Source organism: Drosophila pseudoobscura, chromosome X (genome assembly GCF_009870125.1).
Source record: "Drosophila pseudoobscura strain MV-25-SWS-2005 chromosome X, UCI_Dpse_MV25, whole genome shotgun sequence".
Taxonomy (NCBI): domain Eukaryota; kingdom Metazoa; phylum Arthropoda; class Insecta; order Diptera; family Drosophilidae; genus Drosophila; species Drosophila pseudoobscura.
Window position 1 is genome coordinate 43,219,036 of NC_046683.1, and position 26,525 is coordinate 43,245,560.

The 26,525-nt window shown below is 44.8% G+C and overlaps 3 protein-coding genes and 1 long non-coding RNA gene across 7 annotated transcripts in view; 2 read left to right on the top strand and 2 right to left on the bottom strand.

The window, feature by feature from the left end:
* The window catches only part of Sytbeta (Synaptotagmin beta), a 44,014-nt gene extending 37,645 nt beyond the window's left edge, over positions 1-6,369 (top strand). For 2 of the 4 annotated variants that reach the window (XM_015187116.2, XM_015187115.2), the window contains exons 2-8: positions 1,951-2,387; positions 2,468-2,716; positions 2,789-3,281; positions 3,345-3,625; positions 3,691-3,840; positions 3,933-4,073; positions 4,231-6,369. In XM_015187116.2, coding sequence (XP_015042602.1) covers positions 2,016-2,387; positions 2,468-2,716; positions 2,789-3,281; positions 3,345-3,625; positions 3,691-3,840; positions 3,933-4,073; positions 4,231-4,377 — 1,833 coding nt within the window. In that variant the 5' untranslated portion in view covers positions 1,951-2,015 and the 3' untranslated portion in view covers positions 4,378-6,369. The remainder of the gene's footprint in view (positions 1-1,950; positions 2,388-2,467; positions 2,717-2,788; positions 3,282-3,344; positions 3,626-3,690; positions 3,841-3,932; positions 4,074-4,230) is intronic. The other 2 variants (XM_015187118.2, XM_033384467.1) reach the window with 1 other exon arrangement.
* Positions 6,370-12,103: 5,734 nt separating this feature from the next.
* Reck (Reversion-inducing-cysteine-rich protein with kazal motifs) lies at positions 12,104-25,022 on the top strand. The gene is made up of 8 exons (XM_001353149.4): positions 12,104-12,286; positions 13,886-14,499; positions 17,375-17,430; positions 19,929-20,043; positions 20,124-20,329; positions 22,005-22,146; positions 22,221-23,795; positions 23,859-25,022. Exons 2-8 carry the CDS (start codon positions 14,157-14,159, stop codon positions 24,662-24,664), a joined length of 3,243 nt encoding a protein of 1,080 aa, XP_001353185.3. The 5' UTR covers positions 12,104-12,286; positions 13,886-14,156; the 3' UTR covers positions 24,665-25,022.
* On the bottom strand, positions 12,283-13,886 carry LOC117184557 (uncharacterized). The gene is made up of 3 exons (XR_004469969.1): positions 13,099-13,886; positions 12,866-13,023; positions 12,283-12,778 (listed from the first exon to the last, which is right to left on the bottom strand). It is a non-coding gene; the product is annotated as an uncharacterized lncRNA (long non-coding RNA).
* On the bottom strand, positions 25,013-26,150 carry Prosbeta2 (Proteasome beta2 subunit). Its single transcript, XM_001353150.4, has 3 exons — positions 25,977-26,150; positions 25,739-25,918; positions 25,013-25,676 (listed from the first exon to the last, which is right to left on the bottom strand). The coding sequence occupies exons 1-3, from the start codon at positions 26,036-26,038 to the stop codon at positions 25,100-25,102; spliced, it is 819 nt and encodes a 272-aa protein (XP_001353186.1). The 5' UTR covers positions 26,039-26,150; the 3' UTR covers positions 25,013-25,099.
* Between the last annotated feature and the right edge of the window lie 375 nt (positions 26,151-26,525).

Consider the following 26,525-nt stretch of genomic DNA (forward strand, 5'->3'; position numbering starts at 1 on the left):
CGCCCTCTGGACGAGGAGAGCAAGATATAACGGCTGGTGTAGGTGTGAGTAGACAGAGAGAAAGAGAGTGAGCGCCTTCGTTGTACGGAAGAACATAATAGAGAAGTTCGACTTTAGGTCATTAGGTGGTAAGAGCTTAAACGGATTGCAAGACTTAAAATTTACTAGCCGACATGGTTCCTCTCTTTTTCTCTATCTTTCTCCCACCTCTCATAACAAATGAGAGCAAAGTTGAGAGAGATCGCGAAGATATTTCCCCCATCCCGAATTGAGCAAAATTGCGCGAAATTTTGTACTTACGTATCAAATATATTGTACAAGTTACATAAATCATGGGTCACATATATACTGACTGAGTATAGGGTGTAAAAGGCTCTTCTCACAGCGTTCGTATTCCTTTTTATTAAGTTCATTTAATAAGACTCCATTTCTCCATTTTAAGGGACAGAACTTTCCGTATTCCTCCTTCCTATTAAAGCTTTGAAGTTAACAATTTGTTCCCATTCTACTCTTCTCTTTTTGTTCCGTATACGAGTAGCTTTAATCCTAAACTTGATGTTCAGTTTTCTTAATCAATCGATTTTAGAGCCACTTTACGGGTTACGGCGTGTTCTGTGCCATCCGTTAAACCGATGACAGCCAAAAAACATAGAGAGTGATGTATTACCCGAGTTACGGCTATGAAACGCTACGAAATCAATAAAAATCCTTTTACCAGATCTGCGACATGCCACAGACACGTTGGGAGCGGAGCTATCATCCTCCGTGTGTGCGTGTGAGTGCGGCACAGGCGACCTGGACAATATTTATCATTGACCGAGCAGAGCACAGTTTTATTATCCAAACTAATTTGAGGGTTGGTCCTGGATTTCGGTTCGTTTCATTTACCGCTCTCTATGTCACCACTCCCTTCCGGAGAGGGAGAGGGAGAAGGAGAACGAGAGTGAGCGCGAGCACGAGAGCGAGAGGGAGCCCTCTCTGGAAGTATTCTTTCTTCTCTGGGTTGTTGCCATGTTTTGATGTCATTCGCTACACGTGCTTAATTTCATTTAATTTATTTAATACTTGAAAAATACGTTTTTGTTCACTTTTGTATTGTGCGAGTACAACCCCTCCTCTCCGGCTCCTTGTCCACTGATACGTTGCACACACTCGGTCCTTCGATTAAACGGCGGCACTTGGGCGTGTACAACTGCCAATGAATTCGAATTTCGCCTTTCGCCACGCTGCGTAACGGGCAACGGAATGGAAACGGTAGAGGAGTGGAGCGAACAGGAGACGAGAGGAGAGGAGAGGAATGCAAAAGCAGCAGCGAAAGCGAAATCTCGAGCGTAAGACAAATCGCTCGCTTGGGAATTGTTGAGGCAAGGAATGCCTACTTTGCTTTCCTTTCCTTTCCGAGTGTGAATGATTTTTCAGAACTGTAAGGATTGTTACAACGGGTCGGACATGTTTTGCATGGGGGCATTTTGCAGAGATTTAAGAGGTTTAATGGGATTTTTGTGATTGATTTCATCTTGCTGGATAATTAGGCAAAGAATAAAAAGTAGGTGCACGACTGATTAGCTCAGGCTCCCCCTTGACCATCCTCGAGTGCTCTCTGGTTCGTTGGTTGTCATGGCTAGTGATCATCGCATTTGTGGACCACATCTGATGGTCCTTACATGAGCATACTCGGAATTAACGCCCTTTCCAGGCTGACAACCGACCGAAACCGCACTCTCTCTCATCCGCTTACACATCCTTGCCTTGTGTCCTGTGTCCTGTGGCCTGGTCTCGTGTAATAATGTGTGAGTGTATTTCCCTAATCGGATTTACGCTGGAAGTGAATCCTGCCATTTGTGTGGGAGGGGGGAGCCTACGTAGACAGGGGAGCATTGGAGCAGCCAACTTGCCAGCTTGGCCGAACAGTTCCATGTAGCACAGCAACAGTACCTTCTCATTTCTCAGAACAAGCACAGAGCCAAGGACCACTGTTGGATAGAGATAGCCATTGTCCTTGTTAATTCGAAGCGATGAGCGGCCTGGGTCCGGCAGCCTGTTGGCTGGCGCACAAACGTATCGAGTCCTGGTCCCGGATGGCCAAGGAGCGCGTGGGTGCGGTTCGGCGTGTTACCATCGATCGAAACTCCGGGGACGAGAGCAGTGCCAGTGGGAGCAGTACTGCGGGCAGTAGCACCATACAGACCCTGCCCACTGGCGAGACAGCCCCTGCCGCTGCAGCAGCAGCAGCCGCAGCCCCCAGCTCGGGCCCCTCGACAACACCGCCGCCACAACCGATGACACCGCCGCCGTCGGCCTCGTCCGTGACATCCACCACCAGTGGAATAGGAAGCGTTTCGGCCGGTAGTGGCAGCGATAGCTGTGATTTGACCACGGACTCGGAGGTTCTTATTATATTAGGCGGAGTCCCTTCGAGAAGTGCATTAACCCCTCAATGTCTGTATGTTTGATTGTGTTCCCGCAGGAAGTCAACATAGCCAAGGAATCGCAACCCATCCAGCCGCCCACTCAGATGCATGGCCTGGCCATGGGTGTCAACCATCACATGGGACCGGGAACGGTGGCCGGATCGGACATCTTGCGCGGCCCCGTCGAAGTCTTTCACAGCCCCTTGCACTTGCACCACCAGAGCCGATCGTTTCCGCCGCGTCTGCAGCGCACACCGTCCATATCCAGCCAGAGCAGCGTGGACAGTGCCCCGTCCCGGCATTCGGTGAGTGCCCTTCTTTGTGTCCCTCCCGGTGGCCCACCATTTCGTGCTCATCATCGAATGTTCGAAACGCAGGGTCATCGCGGCTCCTCCCCCCAAATACGGACCTTCGGACCGGACGGACGTAGCTCTCTGCCGAGCGAGCCGGCTTTCCCACACCACCTGGCTCGATCGCCCAGTCCGATGCGCACCATCTCGCTGGACGCCAGGTGCGGCAGTCCCGCTCACGCCGCCGATCCGGGGGACTTGCGCACGCCCAGTCCCTCGCAGAGCAGCCTCGCCTCTCTGGCCGGAGCCACTGCTGTTGTGGGCGGCTCTAGTCGTGTTGTGGGCGTGGCCGGGGGTCGCTGCCTGTCGCCGCTGCTGATACCGCCAAGATCGCAGCCCGGCATGGATCCCGCCATGGGTCCAGCGTCTCCCTTGGGGGCGCTCCAGCCGGACCTATATCGATTGCCGGACGGACCCGTCTACCTAACAGCGCCGGAGTCGAGTCACGCCGTCGGTCGGCTTCACCTGCGTGTGAAATACGACTACCATCTGTTTGATCTGACAGTGCATCTGATTGAAGGTTTGTACGGAGCGTTAATAAGTAAATATGTAAACCCTAACGCTCCGCTCCGCCCCCCACCAGCTCACAATCTTAGCCCCATCGAGGAGGGTGGCTTCCGCGACCCCTACGTCCGTCTGATGCTCCAGCCAGAAGTGGACAGCCGGAAGCGACAGACGCACATCCATCGCGGCGAATCGAATCCGTACTTCGACCAGCACTTCAAGTTTCCGGTTTCGCGAGATCAGCTGCAGGGCAAGGAACTGATCCTCCAGGTGCTCGACTACGATCGCTATTCCCATAACGACATCATTGGGGAGGTTCGCCTCTCCGTTGACGGCTTGGACCTGTCCAAGTCGGTTGAGGTGAGTAGTAGAGTAGAGTGTAGAGGGAAGTAGAATGCCTACTAATCATACGATTGTACCCCTAGATCTGGGGAGATTTGCTGCGGACTAAGAAGCCCAAGGAGGATCGACCGGAGCTGCTGTGCTCGTTGAACTACTTACCCCAGGCGGAACGTCTGACGATTGTTATAATGAAGGCCCGAAATCTGGACACTGTACAGGAGCCGTATGTCAAGGTGGGTTGGGTTCGTCGTTCCCTCACCCTATGGGGAAGAGGACTGTAAGTGCTTGAGCCCTCTTTCATCTGTTGGATCTGGATACTTCACAGATTTATCTGATTCAAAATGGCAAGCGCATCAAGAAGAAGAAGACCAGCATTACCAAGTCGGACGATCCCACCAATCCCATCTGGAACGAGGCGTTCACGTTTAATCTGCAATCAAATTATCTGCACAGTGCGGCCATTGAGGTAACCTTTGACCTTTCGGCGGCAGTCAACTGAAGGAAGAGGCCGTCTCCTTTTTTTAACGGCTTTAACCGCTAATTCGAGCCAATTTTATGTCGTCATTTTATGTCGGCCCTGTTTTAATTGAAAATTCCTCTCCACCTCTCATCTCCCTCCGCAGATCTATGTGGTTGGAGCCGGTAGCGAGGCAGCGGAAATTGGCTGTTGCGGCCTTGGCCCCCAGGAGAGCGGCACCGGCTGCCAGCACTGGCACGACATGATTAACAATGCCCGCAAGCCCACGGCCATGTGGCACTATATCCGCTAGGCGTCCAGGCATCCGCTGGAATCAAACATTATCCTATCCGTACAATATCACAGTATGCTGGGGGACACCCATTAAATAATTATGATTTTCAAATATGTAATTGCAGCAGCATCGTGTCTGTATCTAAATCTGTAACTGTATACTGTGTATCTGTGTGTCTGTAACTGTAATCGTATCCGTATCCGTACCCGTATCCGTACCCGTATCCGTACCTGTATCCGTATCCGTATCCGTACCCGTGAAAGAATATTCCATTGAACCTTAAACGAGAACCAGAATATATAAGCGGAGTCCTAGCTGCACAGTTTGAGCCACTAAATGTTTGAAATCTCAACTGGAAAAATCAAAATCAAATCTACATATTTGTATATTTGTCGGCTATGCTCGTTTATAGGCTTCAACCAAGCGAAGCGGGAACTTACCCTCCATTAAGCTCAAATCAAAAGTTCCTACACCGGAAAGAAAACTGACAGATTTCCAGTAAAGAAAGGGCAATTTGTTAAACGTTTCTGTTGTGCATTTTGTGCAACGGTTATGAGTGAAATCCTGACAAAAAGCACAGAAACAATAAATGAAAGAAATGGTAATCGCACATACATAATACTTACACATGTCAACCAGACTCGTTGACATCTCAATCGACGTCAACAGTTTGAGGACTTGAGGAGCGGAGGGAGCCTTCTTTCTCTTCTTCTGAGAGGCATTCAAGTGTGCATTTCTTAAATAATTATGAATACTATACACATTCATATACCGCACCGCATAAGGAGCGGGCCATACTTTCCGTATCGTGTAGGTCGTGTAGGTCGCATAGGTGAGTGGTCGTCAATCATGTAGGAAAGAAACCTCCCTCAAATTGGCTCAGACGACAAAAACCATCCAAAGGAGTAGAGTGGAGAGTGGAGAGTGGAGTCTCTTTTGTGCCGGCGACAGTTGACAAATTGCCATCCTGCTGTTGTCCTTTTGCAATGCGATCCTAGGTGTACTTGAATGGGTGTGTGCTGTGCCATGTGTGTTTCTCGTCAACGACAGCGACAGCGACAGCTTCTCCGCAGCTCCGCAAGAGAGAGGGCATAAAACTTATGCTAATTGTTAACTTAAATATTCCTTCCATCTCAGTACGAGTTTATCTAGGGGGTGCCCCGAAAAGGGGTAATCCACAGGCATTTCTCAACCACTCCGACTTGCTTTATATGCATCTACTTACAACGAGGCATTCAACCACTCCACTCGGCGTGCCATCTTATTTCTTATTTCTTATTTCTAAGAGCGATAGGAGGAAGAAGGGACTGCTGATGTTTTTTTTTTTAATAATGATACATATGCGTGTGTTTTTGGTGTTGTTGGGAAATATGTATGTCCTTAAGATACTAATGCATGTGTAAAACATGCTATATACATACTACATAAATATACAAATAATCCGACTACTAATTATAACATAATGTATCTAATTTAACAATTTTCAACAAAGACTTGAAAAAGGACACAGCACGTGTTAACTATACAAGAAAAGACATACTCTAAGAAGCCAGTATATAAATTTATACACACACGAAATCCTGCTTTAAAATCCTTTTCAAAAATGAATAAACCCAAATCAAAATCAAAATCAAAAGAAATGCTGAAGTACCTCCGACTTAAACGAAACTCTCCGAACAACATGAACTTACACATGAAATCAAAAGAAGACAACAAATTGAAATATACGAAACTGCATACACCTCCAATATTTCCTATATACGAGTATGTACACACGTGTATTTAGTACACAGGCTTCAATATGTTGGGTGTGTATGGGCTTATTGTAACCGAAGAAACTACTGGGTTACTGGGGAGTAACACCAAACAACGTATAAATATAAATACACATGAAAACTACACAACAACCTAAGTACGAGTATATTCTATATATATAAATTATGAAAATGTACATGTTATATTATATAAATGTGAATTTAAATTATTCGGTAAATAAATAACTACAGAGAATTGCAATGGCTTTTATTTAAGGGTAAATGGAAAATAAGGTTGACTTTAATATTTTTTACCCGGTACTCGAAGAGACTATAGGAAGGGAAATACTATTTTTGTGTAGATGAGTGTAACAGCCAGAAGAAAGCTCTTTCTCTCTCTCACAGACACTCTTCCCCAGGCAACCGTGATAAGAAGGCCCGCAATAGGAGGTGAGGGGGAACGGACATCCAAGTATGTCTGTATGTACCTACAAAAATACCTATGGAATATGGAATATTCCGTCAATAAGTCGCGAAATCTACTCTATCTCTCTCTCTCTGTTTGATGCGCTCAGAGCTAAATATTTACATATAAACTGACTCAGTAGAGTCACGGCTATTGGAGCAAATTGAGGGGCCGCAAAGTGATTAACCTGAAATGACCAGATACTTCAATGTGGAACCAGCAAGGCCCGAGGCTAGACTGGTGTCTGTTGATGTCACAGTTACTTTTATGTCCAATCAATTTATCTGCAAACTCTATAGGGGTGTCAGAGATTGCCTTTTTTAAAGGTACAGCGCTCTCTCTCTTTATCTCCAAATAAGGAAAGAACCAATGAACGCACATCAAAACGCACATTAAAAAAGTGTAAGTACAATTCAGACACCAGAAAAACGGAACTCCGTTAATTTGAAAATGTCTCCAAAATGTTGCTAAGGAGCTGCTTGTTACACTGCTTGCTATCTACATGTAATGTATAATTCGTATGTAGAATGTAGAAGCTACTTATCACAACATGTGAGGGAGCACTTGTTATTAATATGAAATAATTATTAATTAATTAAATATTAAGATCACAGACTATCACCGCCGCAATGCAACCCAGAATTTGGCCCCAAAAAACTAATGGGAACCAAATTTATGCTTAAAGACTTTAATGACTTCATGGACACCTATTGTTGATTTTAGCAATAGTAGCAGAGCCATCTATATGTCATAAATTAAACTATCGGCACTATCGTATAGTGATGTGGCATTTCATGCAACATAAACACCGTAACAGAATTCTTAGCGAGAGATCCCAGAGGAATTCGGCCCTCTTCGGGTCGCTCCTTCTTCTTCAGAAAAAGCTATAAGTTTAAGACTTCTTAACATATTTAACATCTTTCTACCTACGATATATACATATTTACATAAATATATCCGTTTATTTCATTCGTTTATTCTATAAGGGTATTCAAAATAACAGTTTGGTGAATAGCTTCTCAAAATATGTAATTTGACTATAAAAATTCGAAAGAATAGAATAGGAAAGAATTCAAAATAAAGGAGCGGGAACGTTGTGAGCCGGCCCTACCCGCGGCTCCATAAATATACCCGATACTCAATCTGTATAAAAATTCCCCGACTCTTGAATACGAAACACCAAAAATTTACATAAAAGCACTCATATTTACAGCACAATCAAAAGAAAACAGTGTATTTGAACCCGTATCAAATCTTCATTCAATTTAGCATAAATTTAAGAAAAACTAATAGCAATATTCATTAAAATAGACTAGGAAAAGAGTTAATTGAAATAACTTACATTTCTGTTCTTGAAAAGGGCGACACATGAATACGACTTTGCAAGCCGACAATTAATCCTCAAAAATTAATCGGTAATCCTTTGAAAATGGAAAATAAGTGAACAAAATTGGTAAAACTAGGTGTTTCTTAAGAGATATCATAAAAAAAACCAGTTAAATCAAAGGAAAACATGAAAAGCCGAACCAAAACTGATACAACCGAGACCGCTGTGAGATCTACTTTGCAAGCCACATATAAAACGCACGACTCAAAATATAAAGTTCTACGGTAAACTAGTGCTTAAATAATAAAACGTGTTTTCCGAAGACTTTAAGGAACTGTAATTAATAGCGAGGGGAAACGTTGTGAGTTGCTGCGGCGACCGCAACTTTACATTTATACCCGATACTTAGTCAATATGGCTCTCCTCCACCAGTCGGCGCTAACATTGCACGACACGACAAAGAGTGCGTGCGAGAGATACAGAAAATCAGTCTGAGCGTGTCGTCGGGCGATGCGTAGCGACTGATTTCTCACTTTTGGCTATAATAATAATTCGATCCGATCCAGATTCGGCAATCTGATATATATGGTAATTTTCTATGATTGTGCGTTTTTAATTTTCTCGTATCTTCAATATTGTTGCCACAGATTTTCGTCATTTGCGGGGCGGAAGGAGGTGGGGCGAAAATTTGAAAAATACGTGTAATAGTGACATATTACAGAAGTTTGGATACAAAATGTCGTTGCTCTAGCTCTTATAGTCATTGAGCACTAGGCGCTCATAGAGACGGACTGACGGACGGACGGACAGACAGACAGGCCTCAATCGACTCGGCTATTGATGTTGATCAAGAATATATATCCTTCAAGGGTCGGAAACGCTTACTTCTGGACGTTACACACATCCATTTTCACCAAAAATCGAATATACCCCTAAACTCATTTTGAGTATTGGGTATAATAATAATTATACAATAAAAATCGAAAATAATAATTTTGATCTTTATTGTGTAATTATTATTTTTGACTTTTATTAAATAATGATTATTATAATTATTATTCTTGATTTTTATTGAATAATTATTATTTCTGATTTTTATTTAATAATTATTATTTTTGATTTTTATTGTATAATTATTATTCTTGATTTTTAATGAATAATTATTATTATAATTATTATTCTTGATTTTTATTGAATATTTATTATTTTTGGATCAAAATATTTATAATATATTTATTACTTTTGATTTTTATTGTTTTTGCTTGAAATAAAACTCGAAAATTAAAAAAAAAAGAGGGGAACGAAATTTTGAAATATACGCTTAATAGTGAGATCTAACAGGAGTGTGGATACCAAATTTGGTTACTCTAGCCTTAATAGTCTCTGAGATTTGTGGATGCCCCAGATTTTCGTCCTTGTGGATGCCAAAGATTTTCGCCATTTGTGGGGGCGGAAGTGGGCGGTGCAAAGTTTTGAAATATTCTTGTAACAATGACATATCACAGAAGTATGGATATAAAATGTCGCTGCTCTAGCTGTTATAGTCCTTGACAGACAGACAAGGCTCAATCGACTTGGCTATTGATGCTGATCGAGAATATATAGACTTTATGTGGTCGGAAACGATTCCTTCTGGACGTTTCACATATCCATTTTCACCACAAAAACAAGGGGGAAGTCTACATTTATATCCAATACTCAGTCAGTATGGCTCTTCTCCAGAGGGCGCACACATTGTATTACCAAGAGCTCTCACACACTCTTGGGAGCGGGGGGGCGTTACACACATTCATTTTCCCTAAAAATCTAATATACTCCTATACTCATTTAGAGTAACGGGTATAAAAAACCCTTATGTCCCTTCAAAATTCAATTTTCTAACAGTCAAAGAGTATATGAAGTTTTCGTCCGGAAGCTGATGCTTTTTATATAATTTATTAATTACAGTCTCTTAGTCGTCTTGAGTCGTGCGATTTTGATGCGGCTCGCAAAATAGATCGAAAAGCGTTCTCGGTTATATCAGTTTTTGTTCGGTTTTTATGTTTACCCTTAGTTTAACTCGTTTTTTATGAAATCAATCAAGCAACACCTAGTTTTACCAAATTGTCTCACATATTTTCATTAAAGATACCCCTTCTTAATTCAATGCTTTTATTTTCGATTCTTCGTCCTTTAAAAATGACTTTCCGATTGATTTTTGACCACAGCGAATAAAAAATATTTGTATTGTCAGTTTCGTATCCAGTGTCAAATAATGCAGCCAAAAAGCCGAAAAACGACGCACAGTGAGGAATTTGGCATTTCAGCTTTCAGCTAAATTAAAATTAATAATTATTAACTGATGGACGAATGACAACATCTTCATGAAATAAACAGCATTTGAAAGGAACATTATCCAAAATAACGAATGCATGAGTGCTTAGAATTTTTAAAAAAAATTCTCAAAGTTGAACTTTGTTGAAAGAAAAATGTTGATCTATTTTAATAATTTTTTTTGCTCAATAAAATTTTCAGAATGGTAAATTTTATTAAAGATGATCATTTTATATTTAATTTTTAACTTAAATGGATATTACAGAAATTAAAAAATTAATTAAAATTATTGTGTTCTAAATTCTACAGCACTATTTGGCTGTATTTTTTTACAAGGTTCTGATACATATCGCTCCATACGGCTCTGGTTCGCAAAGCTGCACAGGTAGGGAATGTATTCATAGGATCAAAAATATTTAAAGAACATTTAAAACATACAAAAAATATTTTGCGGTGGGGTACTTTTTTCGATCAAATCAAAATTGAAAAAACACCAAATTTTTGATAGTTTGACAATTATAATTTTTCCAACAAGCCTATTGATTTCATTGAAAAATATTAACAATATCTAAATCTAAAAATAGAGCCGAAAACATAAATACATCAAATAATTTACTTTTTGTTCGACCTGAAAGATACAGCATGTGAATAAAAGTTAAGTGAATTGCTACTTACGAATAAAATGGTTAACTTTTAAGCTCATATCTCCTAAAGTAAAAAAAAAATTTTCTCAAAATTTCCATGTTGGACAGCCTTGTAAAATTTTCAATCGGATCAATATATTCAAATTATTCCAGGCACTCACTAAGGAAATTAATTTTGCCGCCACGCGACGACGTTTGCATGTTTATATTATTTGAAATGAACCTGTACAAAATATGCATATAAATGTGCAATTTTATTATTGTAATATTTATTATTTTGTGACCTTATATCTATAGTCGCAAAATACGTGAAAATACGTGTGCGCTCCAGACAAAACAGAAAATCGAAAACGGTTTCATGGCGCGAGAGTACCAGAGTCGAAGACCTGGGAGCGTACGCAAGAAATTCTTTTAGCACGTCTTCCTTTTTTAAACTTGCACATATCTATTTACTGTGTGGTAGTGTTGTAGCAACATGGCACAGTGGCGCTTCGCAACATTTTCGGAAATTTCGAAAGGTCGCGCAACATTTTACATTTTACTATGTACGCTACGTGATTATTTTACAAAATTTGTTACCTGGCCTGTATTTCATTTTTTGTGTCGTTTTGCCTGTTGTCCATACCTCCTTTTTCCAAAGCAATTTCCCAGAGGGGAAATTTTATAAACTTCCTTCCAGGGGATTTATGATTTCATCATTTGTATGTCATCCAAGGTCCAATGAATGACCGATTTTTATAGTTTACTAATACCAAGAATATGTATGAGGATTCGAGATATATATAGAGGCATCTAATAAAATTCGTGAATATATAAAAACAATGTCACTTAAGTTTCAAAGTAGCTTGGAAAACAGAATTCGAACATTAATTAAACGAAATAGGGTATACGAAGGTAGATACTCCATAAATTTGTTATAATATGTAGCAAGTGTGTAATTACCGTGTAGTTTCCATGTAAAATAAAGTTACATTTTTGTTGACCTTCTTTGTTTAAAGCTCATTTAATAGGCAATCCAATAAAAGGAGTCCTAAAAATGGACCACTCTTGTAGAAAATTGGTCCATCAATCGGATAAAAGTATATATTTAGCACTAAAGGTCCTAGTTAACTAGTAACATTAGACTGAATATAAAAATTGAGGAATCTGATTTTCATTGGTATATTTACGGTATACTTTGAAAACGTGACGGTATGTTTCGGTATATTTCTGAGGGTCAGACCGTATCTCTTATCCATTATTTCGTGGCCACACCGGACTCGATTCTGATTTTAACGGTTGACTCGTGCGGAAGCAGCTGAAGGCGGCGGGCGTTTTTTTTTTTCAAAACACAAATTTTATATATGGAAACTTTTCAAATTAGTGACGATCAGACCAGTCTAATTACTGTGGATATAAGTCGAGCGGAGGCTCAGTGAATTCGGTAAACAAAATAAGTGAATAAATAATAATTTGTGGTATTAAACTTGTGCATTGGTTCGGCTCCTTGGATGATTCCTCTGGATGATAACAAAAGTAGCGCCATTTGTGGTGTTCTGCAAATGCATTGTGCTCAAACTGCAATCAAAACGGAATCACACACTGTCATGCTGGGAGCGACAAAGGCGGCACTCAACCTCAAGCTGCATATGAGTTAATATTTGTCTAGTTTTTGAACAAGCCGCCGCTTTTGTGTTTCGTCTGACGACAGAGCGTTGGCGGTGGGAGTGACGTGCCTAGGTCCTAGTCCACTTTAGCAGACAACGTCTTTGCGGCAAGGCTCTGAGAGGACGTGTGAGGGGGAGGCTTGACTGAGACTCCACATCACATCAAATAGCTCCACTTTCCTTTCGCAGGATAACTGCTCTGTGTGTGCCGGCCCCCCTTGTTCTCTTGATGTGCATCTGTGTGTGAGTGTGCGCTCGACTCCTTTGCTCTGTAAAATATGCAATTAGAAAGACATCAAAGCGGAGCTACCGCTCAACGCTGATAGACCGCCCACCACCCTCAGACTATTACTTACAGTTGCGGCCAAAATAATAGTACTTTCAGTCAAGCTTCAAATCTCCTCCCAACACGTTCCTTTCAATTACCCAATCAGATGACAATGAACCGAAACCGACTTGGCTGTGTGTTCTGATGATCCTTGCGCAATTTTGGTATTACTTCAATCAAAACATTCTGCTTGGATAATATATAAAAATATTCTTTAGTTTACCATATCCGCGCATTCTGTGGGCTATTAAGAAAACTCACAAAGCGATGCCAGTGATCCACTAAGCGGCTAAAATGTAGGCTGAAGGTGGCTATTATCTTGACCGCAGCTGTGCCCGCTTACGCTTACTGTCTCTGCATCTGACGCTGCCTCTGTACCTTCCTTCCTTGCTTAGCTATGCGCTTTGACACAAGCACACAGAAGAGTGTCAGAGAGGCGGGGGCGAGAGGCGAGAGGCAAGAGGGCTTCAAGTATCCCCGACCGAGTCCCATCATTAGTGTTCCCCTCCGTTTGCGGCACTTTGTGAACCGCCGCCTCTGCCTCTGCCACTGCCACTGCTTTTGATATTATTTATTTATATTTTTCACTTTTAATAAAATGTTGTCGCTGCCGCTGAAAGACTTGGCCAAACGGTAGAGGGACTGACGGACGGACAGAGCCTGGCGAGGTCAATTGGCTTAATTACTGTGTGACAGCGTGTGGACAAGTGGCAGTGGCGGTGGCGGTGGCGGAGGCGAAGGCGTGCTCAAAATACTTGCACAGACACCAGCAATTATATGTATATTCCGGCCGATCTGTAGTTGGAACTCCCAATCAATAGAGTCCCTTGTGGCGGAAAAAGCATTAAATTTAATCGGTTTTGGTTTTCATTTTTTCGTTTTTACGAGTATTTGATTCACTATCTCTAGAGCTGATCCCCACTGTGCACACATACAGGCATGTCTAAACGAGTATGTGCATGTGTGTGTGTGTGAACAGTGGAGGTCAAAAAACTAAGCCATTTCCAAAGATTAAAACGCATATGTGTGTGTATATTTAAATTTAAAGTCCTTGTGCTGTCTCCTGGATAATACGAGGGCATAGGAATTTTCTTATCGCACGGATGCCATGCCATTCGGACATGTAGATGAGCCAAGAAAAACACATATGTACATATGTATGTATTGGTGGACGGACACACTCATTTCTCTTCGACTGATCGACTTATCAGAAGTGGTGCCAGCGCACAAAATGCACTCCACATAATCCACAACAAGAAAAATACTTATAAAAAAACAACATAAATCAGTGAACTGAAGGAAAAACGAAAACGATAAAGATGCGCCCGAGTGGCTGGCAGTGGCTGGTGCCGCTCCTCCTCCTGTTGTCCCTCAGTCTGGCCAGCGCCGTGCGCCAGCTGGAGGAGAACCAGAGCGCCAAGAAAGATCACCCGCACGCCTCAGAGCGGCAAGTGCGGCGACGCAACAAGAGCAACGCCTCAGTCGACCAGCAAAGACTCCTGGCAACCGGAAGCACCAAAAAGAAGGCCAGCACGGACTCGGAGGACTACGACTGGCTGGATCTGGACGCGGATGCGGATGCGGGCACCAGCGAGGCACTCGACAGCTCGGAGACGGTGGCCGTGCACGCAGTGCGAGCCCATGGCGATGGAGAGGCACATGGTAAGTCTTATCACGGCGGGCTCTGAGTCCGGCCTGAGTCACAGCCCAGTGACCTTTCGGGGCAGATCAAAAGCAGCCGCTTATAATCAGACTGCAAATTGTGTGAATTGACAAATGGGTTTGGGGATTAAAATATATGTACGTACATAGCGGGTTCTACTCTCATGCGAACCAGCGTATACTCGTTTAGGGATGGTCATCTATCTAGATAAATGCACACACTGCCCCTCCCACTTTGATTTGCATGCAAATGGAAACACACTCCGCACCACACTCCCCCCACACCACACAGCCCACAGCCCACAGCCCATGTCCACATCGACATCGACATCCTCTGCAGGCCCGACACTTAATCAACAGCAATAATTTCTTTTGAGCGCGAACGAAATGTTTTAATTGAAAGTGATGATGATGATGCTACTCGCACTACTGGATCTGTGCATCTGGGTACGAGAGCATGAATCGGCATGAGTGCGTGCTTGAACGAACGAATATCTAAATTGAAACTGTGCTCAAAATTTGTATAAATTGCTGCCAAGCTGCGAGTCTGGTGGCGCCAGCATACGGTCCACGTCCAAGCCAAACAGATACTTCAGATTCTGGAGCTGCCCCATCCTGCCCCCATCCTGCCCTGGCTGTTTCATTAACTCCAAGCCGGAGTGAATTATGGCAAATACTACACATATGTGTGTATCTTCGGGAGAGCTGTCTGTGGGTGTCAGCGGATGATAAATGTGTTAGATTTCCAATGAAATTTAATGGTCTCTCATATGTGGATGCATGCGCGTCGCTACTTGGGGCCGAGCCGATTGTCGCCTTTTGCGAAAAGGAAATTCTTTCGCCGCCAGTGATGGGGCTGTGCCTTGCATCCGAAATGACTGTGCGGTGCGATTTCAAATGCTTTGCATACAAATACCAAGTAATGAAGGCAATTCACTTTGATGGTTTATTTGGATTCGATCGAGGCACTCATAAAAAGTTGTAGATACTCGTAAAACAATAAGCTACGAGAGTGCGTAGCCAGTACCACCCAGGATGGGTGGTCACTCCTTTGATGCGGCCCAACAGTGGTAGCACTGCTAGAAAATGCCAAAGCACTCTGTCCAAGACAAATCAGCTGTGACATTTGACTTGTAGACTCTCGGAAACCGAGTGCTATTGAGACGACTTCTGTATTTATAGATACACCGCAGATGCCCACCCCATTCCCCCCCTCCCTGGCGGTGGGTTGGCAGGCAACTTAGATCATTGGCCACAATCGAGGCAGAGTCGGAGCCAGAAGACTGCGCAACTTTGCAACTAAAATCGTATAAATAGCACTCACTACTCACTACGACACATTATTCGGAGAGTAGCCAAACATAAATGAAAACATTAACAGTTTTATAAATAAACACTATATAAAATGTGTGCAAACAAAAAAAAAAGAATTAAGAGGCAAGACGGAAAGACGGCAAGACGCCCGCCCGGCAAATCAAGAAGACATTTTCCAAGACATTTGTCACAGTTGGCCAGCAGAAAATTTGCATTTGATTCCCCAAATCAATGTTCATAGGTCCGTCCCCACAGCCAAATTTATTTCGGCAGACATCAAAGTAAATTTCCGCTAAAATTAGTCACAGAAAACCCAAAAGAGAATATTCCGACTTGCTTTGCTGGGCCGAAAAGAAATGACTGGGCCAAAAATAGGTGAGTTCTCAGGCAAGAGATGAGGAAATCTTAACATTTTCTCGCCTCCTCCGCCTCCGCCTCTCCACCTCCTCGTCTAGGCCTCCTCGTGCTCCCTTCGCAATTGCACACTTAATTAATGAGCATTGCTTTTGATCTTCTCTGAAGTTCAGTAGCCCCCTCCCCAGCCCTTCGCCCCTTCCACTACCCCTCCAGTTCAGTTCCTGCTCCAAGTGACAAAAACGAAATTTTTCACGCACTCAACAGAACTCTTTGAACCCGCCCTTCGGCCAGCCAACGCCAACTGTCACTCGCCTCGCTCCGGGGACATGGGACATGTGTCGCACATGTTGGGTATGCCAAGCGGTAACAACTAGGGATGGGAGGAATCAGAACGAGATCAGAACGAGAGTGCGATCCCCACATGATCCCAGGTTATCACAATCATTAGACCTTGATAATGTTTTTTTTTTGACTATGTTTGCCTTCTAAAAGAGCGAATCTGTAACAGATCATCCTTACTTGGCCCAATCACCACGCATTCGATAGTCTCACGATGAATTAATAAAGCAAGTGCTATCAGAACAGTCTCCCAATTCTGTAGGGAAATCTGGAAATGTAAAGGAAGTAATTAGAAATCATCAGAGGCTAGGTCAGATCAGCTTTTATCTGCGAGTATCGCCGAGTATCTGCGTGTCACGCTGCCATATCTGCTGTCCATATCTGCCCATTCACCATTCGCCACCTTTGTATTGCCAAGAAAAGTTCAGCAGCCAATGAACAATCCTCAAAATAAACCGCAGAGGAGGATGCGGAGACGGGCAGAGAAAGGCAATAAGTGCTTAACAAGTGATCAGTCACCGTGCATGGAGAGCATAGATTAGCTGGATACGATCCACCTAATTAGGGAGGAGCAGAATCACCCTGTCCCAGAGACCCCTCCATTGCAGTGTTGTTGTGGGACTTTCGCTCAAGGAATTGTGTACGAGTGTCTGCGGGCAACAGATTCACATGTGGCCATCGGGAATCGCACATCAAGCAGAGCTCTTGCTGCTTTTCTGTGGCATTTACTTAAATTTAAATTTACTGAGTGGTGTCAAAATGCGTGAGCCAAGCCATTAAACCTTGATATGCTGCACTTTGCTTACTTAACTGCTTGTTTTCCTGCCCCTCTTTTTTAATATCTCTCTCTTTTTGCCCCCTCCAGATATCTTCACATGTTGCAATCAGGTCTTTGGCTCATGTCGCACAGCTTGCGAAAATGTAAGTATGGGAAGCATCGCGACGGGAAGATGCTCGTATCTCGAAGTTAATCATACATACATATATCATAAATACTTATGAATGCTGTTTCTGGTTTTGTTGTCCGGGATATCCGTACACATCGTACATACATATCGTACAGACTTAATTCGTAGATTGGGATATCGATATATAGATAAAGCTGTATTGCTTTTTTAAGGAACAAGAAAATTATGAATATATGAACATATATTGTAAATATGCATATCAGATTATATTCTTTTTTCTGTACACCCCATTGCGGCGCCAAACGTGGTCTTGGCCAAACCAAACCCAATGGAAAATCTACCCAAAGGGAAACGATATGTCCGTCATAAATATTAAACGCCATCCAGGTAACTTGCGATCTAAGAACGAGCACAGTGGACAGCCGTTCAGATTCAGATTGAACCATCCGATAAGAGGGAAAACTACTGCTCGGCACATTTCCTGGTATGTGCCACACTCCACACTCCTCTCTCGCTCGCTCTCTGTGGCTGCTTCTGCGAGAGGTGCATACTAAACAATATGAATTTAGAATTCCATAAGCGTGATGGTGGCTCAGTCAGTCGACGAGAATTATTATGACAGGTTTAACGACTGTTCAAAAGAACTTTGAATGCCATATCCGCCGTGCGTTGTTCGGTGTTTGGTGTTCGGTGTTCGGTATTCGGTGTTTGGCGTTCGGTGAATGAGAGCCTTGTGCCAAAAAGGAAAATTCAGGCTACCATCGCAGGCCATAGTAGAGCTCGACAAAATCCACACACACAAATTGCATTGTTAATTAGCATAAACTGGCAAACAGGTAATTGCAGCTCAAAGACCAAGCCCAGACAAGAGCCAGATCCAGAGCCACAGCCAGAGCCAGAGCCAGAACAACCAGTTTGCCACTCAAAGTCATTCATAAAACTTGAGCCCGGGCCCGGGCAAAAATCAATTTGTTGTCTGTGTGAGCCAATACTCCATGCCCCCCAACGGGTCTCTGTGTCTGAGTCTGGGTCTGGGTCTGCGTGTGTCTCGGTAGCCTGCTCCTAGCCCCGACAAAAGCCCGCAATCAAATCAATGGCATCATTTAACTTTGTAATCATAACAATTTTCCCCCCAAAACCAATTAGTTTTCTCAATTGAAAGTGGGCGCCGTGCCGGGGTTTCTCCATTTTTGTTTTCCATTTTCCATTTTCACTTAGAAATGCAAATTAAGGCATTAAATCTTTTGCCCAAATTGAAACTGACAAAGTGACATCCACAAAACAGGATAATGCCGAAGTAAGACAAAGCAAACTGGTTCCCCCATTGGCCCAGGCCCAGGCACAGGCACAGGCAGTGGCCTAGGCGGGTATTTCCCATTTACTTTTGAATTGCTTTTTTTGTGTGGAAGAGACTATAGAGAGACGAGATCTTTCAAGTGGGCGTCGGGAAATAGGAGACCCAATTGATATCCGAATCCCCCCCCCCACACACACAGAACAAGCTGTTGCAAAACGTGTGAAAAGTCGAGCCGAGATGGGAGATCAGATCAGATCAGATCTCCTCTCCTCTCTTCTGCCGATAAGTGCAAATTTACGCCCATTTTATTATTGACAAAATGGTTTTTTGTGGCCCGAGGGGAACAATTGTCAGGAAGGTCTGTGTCTGCGTCTATCTTGATGGAGCTGGCAAGGTGGGCAGGCCATCCTGGCCAGAACAAGTGAACAAGTCTCTGCCTTGCTTGAGTGTGGGAGTGCGTGACACGGCCATGGACACTTCATTAACAGAACTGCAACAGCCCTGGATGTGCGTATTCCGCAGGGGTGTGGTCCAAGGGGGTAAATAAAACTTGTGCCTGTGGAACTGCTGGCAGGAACTACAAATGCAGATAGTCCCCGATGCACTAAGCCGTAACTACGCTCCTGCTTATGTTAATTTGAATTTATGGGAAGGAATGCCACCACGCTGAAGATATCCAGACAAGTTCTGGGGACAAGGGAGACCAAGTACGAGTATCTTGAATAGACATCGCTTTACTCAGATTACTGCGGCAGATACGCGAGCCGAGAGCCTCGAGCCGAGCCTGGGCCTGGGCCTGAAAATGTGTTATTGAAGTTTCCTGGGCCTCCTCTTCTTTATCGATAGAAAGGAAGGGAAGAGCGAGATAGAGAGGAAGAGGCAGAGAGAAGTAAAGCAGAAAATGTTATTTATGATGGTGTCAGGAACAGAACAGCATTCAGAAATGTAACATAATACGCCAAAAAATAAAACTGCAACCTGCATGTTTTGGTCTCCGTCCCCTTTCCCGTTCCCCGTTCCCGTCCCCATCGGCACCCCTGATATCCCCTCATTAAGGTCCCGCTGGGACTACAGTGAGCACTTGAAGCAGATACCCAACAGGTTGCGGGTTGAGAGAGCCAAGCCGGTGATTAGGCTTCGATTCGACTAACCTGAGATTGTGTATTTATCGGCAACGAGTATCTAATACCATTTGTGCATGGATACCTTTCCAGCTATCATTGGTGGAGTTTGCCACGGGCGGCGCTGGCGACGGTCGTGAGGAGCTGCGGAAGTATTGTCAACTGCATCAGGTGGAGTTCTGGACTTGCATCAACCAAACGTTCGAGGGTAAGCGGGGTAATGTGCAGGAAATCCACTCGGACAATCAATTCTCATTTGCTGGACTCTCTCCACTCTCCTCTCCGCAGCGGTCACCCGCGGTGCCGACTGGTCGGGCAGGCGTTGCTGCCAGTTTGGAGTTCTGCAACATTGTCGCAATGTCTGCGCCTCGGCGAACCAAGCCCCGGTCCACACCTGCAGGCGCAGCGATGAACAGATGCTGTACGACTGTCTGGAGCGCCAGGATGCGGCCGATCGGTGCTGTGGCCAGGCGCGCACCTCCGAGTGTCTTCAGGTGAGATTCTGGTAGTAAAAGCACACCTTCATTGCCAAATCTGGTACAAGCAGACCATCTACAAACTTGTCTATGATTTGATGACTACAAAGATGAAATTTATTATACATATTCGGTACTCAAAGAGTTTAGGCAAAGGCGTTTGCCGAAATATATAACCTTCATTTTAGAATTTTTAGGGACTATGACACCTATTGAACGCGCTTGCCCCTAATATCAAAAACTCTTATATTTTATATCTTTTATATGGTAGTATGGCTTAGTATAGAATATACAAATATAATGAGTGGATTTAAATTTGTAAAAATACATAATATGATATAATTCATACATATCTTCACATTTGAATAGCTATCGTTAGAGTATTCAGCGTTTCAAGTATGAATAAGCAAAGGATTTTCAAGTACAACTCTCCGCTAGCTCTCTTTCGGGTCTTTTGTTACGCTCAGCACTACGGAGAGCGCTTTGACGCCATGTCTTATGAGAGAGAGAGAAAGAAGAACGAAGTTTGCTGTTGTACTGTGCAAAAAAGGGCCCGAAAAGAGAGCGCATTGCGGGAGCGGTCCGCTACCACCTTGTATGATATCATTATGGATGAATGTACATACATACATGCATATGTGAAAACACAGCAAACGATTTGCCAACAACACACAGAATATAATTATTTTATTATGCAACCAGTCAATCGCCAAACTATTTTCGAAGAAGAATAAATTTCATAAGCCTATGTTTCTCGGGCTCGGAAATCGGCCAACATGTGCAGTCAAGGAAAAAAGTCAACATACAACAACAAATTTCCAATATTTCGGGGTTTCGCAATGAAAATTAAAAAGTTGGTATGCCATTATTTAGGACACTTACAGCTATCATTAGTTCAGAAAAAAAATTTTAAAAAATGATTTATACTAAAGTTTTTAGGAAAAAAAATTAAAATTTTCACGGAAAAAAAAGTCTTCATACATTTACGTACTTGCAGGTTCTGTGCGCACTCACACATTCAAGCGCCTACTACATCTTCAGGGCGTATATCTTCGATTCCACAAACCTCTGAATATGACTATTGAAATGTATGGGCTTATTCATCTTACAATTGATATTGTCGTTGGTTAATAGTCCTATGACATTACAGTATGCTAAGGGGTACCTTAGATTTGTCTTTGTTAAAATCGTTAAAAGAACCGAGGCACAAAAAACAGCTGATTTAAAAGTAAAATTTTGGCGCGTAAAAATTATGCGTGGAGGAAAAGATAAAAATTTGCATATTATCCTTAAAACAAGTACTTTAGATTTTAAAGTTTAGACCAATCGTTTCATTTGATAGGATATTTTTGTGGATCACTGTGGCCATAAAGACACTTCTGGACACTTCTTCACACATCTAAGAAGAAATGGATGACAATGGGCTTTCTTTTTTCCATTTTCCAGTCGTTTTACATAGTTTGGTTGCCTTCCTCGTGTCATAAAATATACAATTCAGCTATTCTTATACGGCAATAGCCTGACTTTTGCAAGTATAAACGCCGCCTATTCTGCGTTATTGCGTTAATGCCGATATCGATAGCAAAAAAGCGCTCTGTCATCTGTGTAATTTGTAAAGAAAGTAAATCTAGATCTATTCCCTTCCTGCTGTGGGTTGCGTTCTATAATCACAAGTACTCGCTTCTCTTTCCAGGCCTGCCGGGCCGTCTTTGAGCCCTCCAATGCCAGCCAGGATCATGTGGACATTGAGTCCTCGTGCGGGGATCGCAACTTGGATGTGGTACAGTGCATTCACAACCACACGGACATGGCGCCGTTGGCCAACGCCGAACAATGTAAGAACAATCCAGTTATTCTAGCTATCCCGACGACACCGAAAATGAGTTCATCCTTCGAAAATCCCCCACAGATCTGCCGTGCTGTGAGTACAGCAACAAGGAGCACTGTCGCCACACCTGTCGGAACCTGCTCCATCAGAATGTGACCCAAATAGAGCGCAGCGAGGTGATTTTCACGCGACTGGAGGCGTCTGGCTGTGGCACGCCACTGCCACACTTGCCCTTCTGGCAGTGCTTTCTGACGGTGACTCGAAAGCTGTATGTTCCAGCTGGTGGAGGACTTCAGTCGCAGCGACGTCTGGGGGGCAAGGCAGCTGAGGCCGTGGGGGGGCCAAACCACCTGGGCATGGATGCAGCCAAGCGGCAGTGCTGCGAGCAGGCCAGCAGCCACAGGTGCCGGCGCCTGTGCACGCAGATCTTCACCAGCGACTGGTGGGAGACACGGGCCAGCTTCGACAGCGAGTGCCTGGAGCAGCCCGACGAGCGGGAGCTGCGGCGCTGCGTAGAGAGCGTGGACGCCCCGTGCGAGCTGGGCTGCGATGGCCTTAGCTTCTGTTCGAACTTTAACAATCGCCCGACGGAGCTCTTCCGCAGCTGCACCCCAGCCCACGATGCAGCGGCCAGGGAGGATTTCCTGATGCTGCAGCAGCGCGGCTTTGTTCGGGTTCTCGGCCAGGAGCTTTTCATCAAGAACACTACCCGCTGTGCCCCGGACAAGTGGCAGGCTCTGGTGTGCGCCCTGCAACTGCAGCCCTGCACCAGGATGGGACTCTTCAACGGCATCTGCAGCGAGGACTGCAACGAGCTGCTTGAGGAGTGCCTAGACTGGACACGCCAACAGAAGCGACCTCAGGCCATTTGCTCGCGACTCCAACCGCAATCCTCAGCGGAGGAGGATGAGGAACCGCTGCCATGCATTTCGCTACGGTCGTATCTGAAGAAAGGCAGTGCAGAGCCCCAGGACGCGGTTGGACACTATGGACTGACCTCGCCCTGCTCCAAAAAGCCGTGCAACGCCAGTGAGGTGTGTGTCCTGCAGAGGAGGGGCATCCAGGGCTACGCCTGCATTCCCGGCTGCAGTCTGGGCCAGGCCTCCAGCCTGATTGTGCCCTTTGGGGCGTACGTCCGCCTCAGCAAGAGCAGTATCCACACCAAGTCCGATGTGGGTCAGCTACTGACCGCCGAGCACATTGTCTGCAGCTGCGGGCTTCAGGGCCACCTCGAGCAGTGCCAGCCGCTGCCCAGCTACAGCCACGCCCACTGTACTCTACCCGGGGGGCGAAGCTTCCGGCATGGCTCATCCTTCTACCTGGAGTGCAATCTCTGCAGCTGCTTCGCCGGCGAGATCACGTGCACCAAGAAACAGTGTCGCCTGCCGGGCTTCACGGACTCCAGCTTCACCAGCCTTCCGTGCAATTGTGCGGCGCATTATGTGCCCGTGTGCGGCTCGAATGGGAACACCTATCCCTCGGCGTGCGTCGCCAAGTGCCACATGCCGGAGGGAAACTATGTGTACGGGGCATGCAATGCCCGTAATGCTTGTCAGGCGGCGGCTCCCAACAGCTGTCCCCAGGGAACCCAGTGCCTGGACAAGCGGAAGGTGTGCCTGGCCAGCATGCAGCGGCCCTGCCAGCAGTATGTCTGTGGTAAGCTCAAGTCAGATTCAGTTTGCGTCTAAGTCCGGACTAATTCTCCTTTTCCCTTTACAGTGAACGCCACCGCCTCGAACTGCTCGTCCTACCATCAGGGCGAGGTGTGTGACACCCAGGGACGCACTCACCCTAATGCCTGCGCTCTGCTGCGAGACAATCCCAGTGGCCAGGTGGCTTATTGGTCGGCCTGCCAGTCGAGTCGATCGGCACCGTCGCCCTCACCCGTCTGTGGCATCAATGGGGTGACCTATCGGAGCATTTACGCAGCCCGGGCCGAGTATGTTCTGACCGACTACGTGGGTCGTTGCCGGGAGGTGGGTTTGCTGGCCAGCGAAATGGGCAGACGATGTCGTACAGTCCAGTGCCCGGCTCCAGTGTCCAAAAACTGTCGATTGATTGTGCCGCCCGGAGCATGCTGTCCACTTTGTGCGGGCGGAGCCTTCAGGATTATCTACTCCCGGAAGCAGTTCGATCGAGCCATGTATGGGCTGAGAGCTCAGAGCAGCACATTGCTCACCCTGCATGGGGTGCTCCAGCAGCTCGACGGGCTGGTGCAGGTTAGCGAGTGCCAGCTGACGGGATTCCTCACCATGGAAGTGGGCATATTTGTGGCTCTGGTGCCAAGCAGCAGCATCAAGCGACCAACTCGGCTCCAACTGGAGGCGTGTGCGCGCGAGGCCGAGAAGATATCGTCGCTGATAAATGCCCAGTCCCCAAGGATTACCACCAACCTGGCCCTGTCCTGTCTGACTGTGTCGCATCTGCTGGAACCCACACCAAATGCGGCGAATTTGTATGGTTCTGGGACCCTATGGTTAATGCCCCTAATTTTTTTTGTAGGTCGTAGCTTAGTTGTAGGATAGCTTTAGCTTTTTTGTTCTATTAGCTTTAGAAAGGGCGTGTAAGCGTGTGGTAAGCGTAAGGTGTGAACAATCAAGTGAATTCTTGGTGCCAATTAATCAATTAGTTCAAGGAGATGGAATGTGCCTTCAACTGTTAGGAATTGACCCTCTGTATCATGTGATATTAGCTTCATTAATTAATCTTTAAGCAAAAGGACCCATTGATCATTTCTGGATAGAAGTTATGTATAATTTTTTGTATTTTTTTGCATTCGTTATCGACCAAAGCAGCGTCTGTCTATGAGCACAGCTAGTCCAATAAAAAAATCACTTATGGATGCCCCCAGACACCGCCTACAAAAGAGCGAATCAAATTGAAGCGTTGCTCCTCTTTTTATTGTACCACTCCACAGTTATAGAAAATGTATGAGAAAGTAAGGATAACTAATAACTCCCCTAGGACGTCTCCATGGGCACCACCTCGATACGTTCAGTGATGTTCATATCTGAGATGGTAGAGTGGAGAACGCGTGTGGCGCCAATATCAAAGCGGTAGTCCAACTGACGTTCACCTTTCTTATTGGCCAGCTCGTAGTTGCGCAGATATTCCACGCTGTCCTTGCGTATCACGCACAAATCAACGTTCGAGCCCGAGCCCAAATCGTTGAAAATACCGGCAGCGATTGCATCGCGTACGAGAAGCTTGGCTTCATTCTCGGACATGTCGGGCTTCCAGCGGCTCTCGAATACAGACATGGCTGCTAGACTGCCGGACCCCATGGTGGCATAGGGCAGCTTGTCGGAGCTGCCATGAGGATGAATGCAATAGATGTGGGGTCCAGTTTTGTCCACGCCGCCCAGAACGAGGGCAGCGCTAATGTGACCCTGGTAACGGAAAAGCATTTGCTTGAGCATGGTGTTAGCGGCCACTACGCGCACATCGCGCTCGGTGCTGAGGCGGTGTAGCTCCAACTGGGACGAAATGATATCGGTGGTCCTTTCGGTGTCGGCTGCAGTTCCGGCACCACAACAGCTGAAATGCAGTCGTTTGTTAAAGCACTTGCTTGTAAAACTCAGCACAAGCTATCCACTTACTATATATTCTTGGCCAGATAATGGATCTTGGCGCAGTTCTTGTCAGATACAATGGGGCCCTCGGTGGCGCGCGTGTCGGCTCCCAGGACAACACCATCTTTGTAAATGATGCCCACAATGGTGGTGCCCGTTTTAGTTGTGGTCGGCGGCTTGAAGCCCCCACTCAGAAGTGTAGCATTGCTGTGCAAGAAGAAGACTTGTCATTGCAGAAACGCCGGAGGATTGTTCTTGAACTCACCGCTTGCAATTGTCAAAGTTGAAGCCAGCGTGTGGAAGGTTGCGTGCCAAATCCAAATCCATTGCGTATTTTTATTTTTATATCACCGTTATTGAGAAAAGGTTTCCTATTTTTTCGCTCAGCGGAATGACAAACAAAAATCGTACTCGGCAGTGTGACCGCGGACGATGAAATATACCGTCCAGCCCTGAGAAATATACCAAAATATACTGCCTCATTTTAAAAATATACCAAAAATATACTGACGAATTCAAGACATGCAGGCATGATGCGCGTGTAGACCTTTGTATACCCTATTTCGTAAATATTACATGAAGATATGACTATAAAACGTAATTAATTAGGACCTTTTCTCAAATTTATATGTTTTAGACATATTCATGAATATGATTGGTACCTATCGATAAATCGATATATATTTTTGACACCCTATTGCGATATTGAATCGGTAATGGCCCGGTTGACAACACTTAAATCCTTGTCGTTCACATTCAAAAAATTTATATTTGGCGCGCACCTCTCTTATCCAGTCGATGTCTTCAAATACCA

What these genes read in the sequence shown, in the direction of transcription:
- Prosbeta2 (XM_001353150.4), bottom strand. Translation starts at nt 26,038, where the DNA reads ATGGATTTGGATTTGGCACGCAACCTTCCACACGCTGGCTTCAACTTT. An exon ending in AACTTTGACAATTGCAAGCG is followed by an intron (nt 25,919 to 25,976) that starts GTGAGTTCAAGA and finishes CTTCTTGCACAG; the next exon opens with CAATGCTACACTTCTGAGTG. An exon ending in TATCTGGCCAAGAATATATA is followed by an intron (nt 25,677 to 25,738) that starts GTAAGTGGATAG and finishes ACTGCATTTCAG; the next exon opens with CTGTTGTGGTGCCGGAACTG.
- Reck (XM_001353149.4), top strand. Translation starts at nt 14,157, where the DNA reads ATGCGCCCGAGTGGCTGGCAGTGGCTGGTGCCGCTCCTCCTCCTGTTG. An exon ending in TGGCGATGGAGAGGCACATG is followed by an intron (nt 14,500 to 17,374) that starts GTAAGTCTTATC and finishes TGCCCCCTCCAG; the next exon opens with ATATCTTCACATGTTGCAAT. An exon ending in GTTGGCCAACGCCGAACAAT is followed by an intron (nt 22,147 to 22,220) that starts GTAAGAACAATC and finishes AATCCCCCACAG; the next exon opens with ATCTGCCGTGCTGTGAGTAC.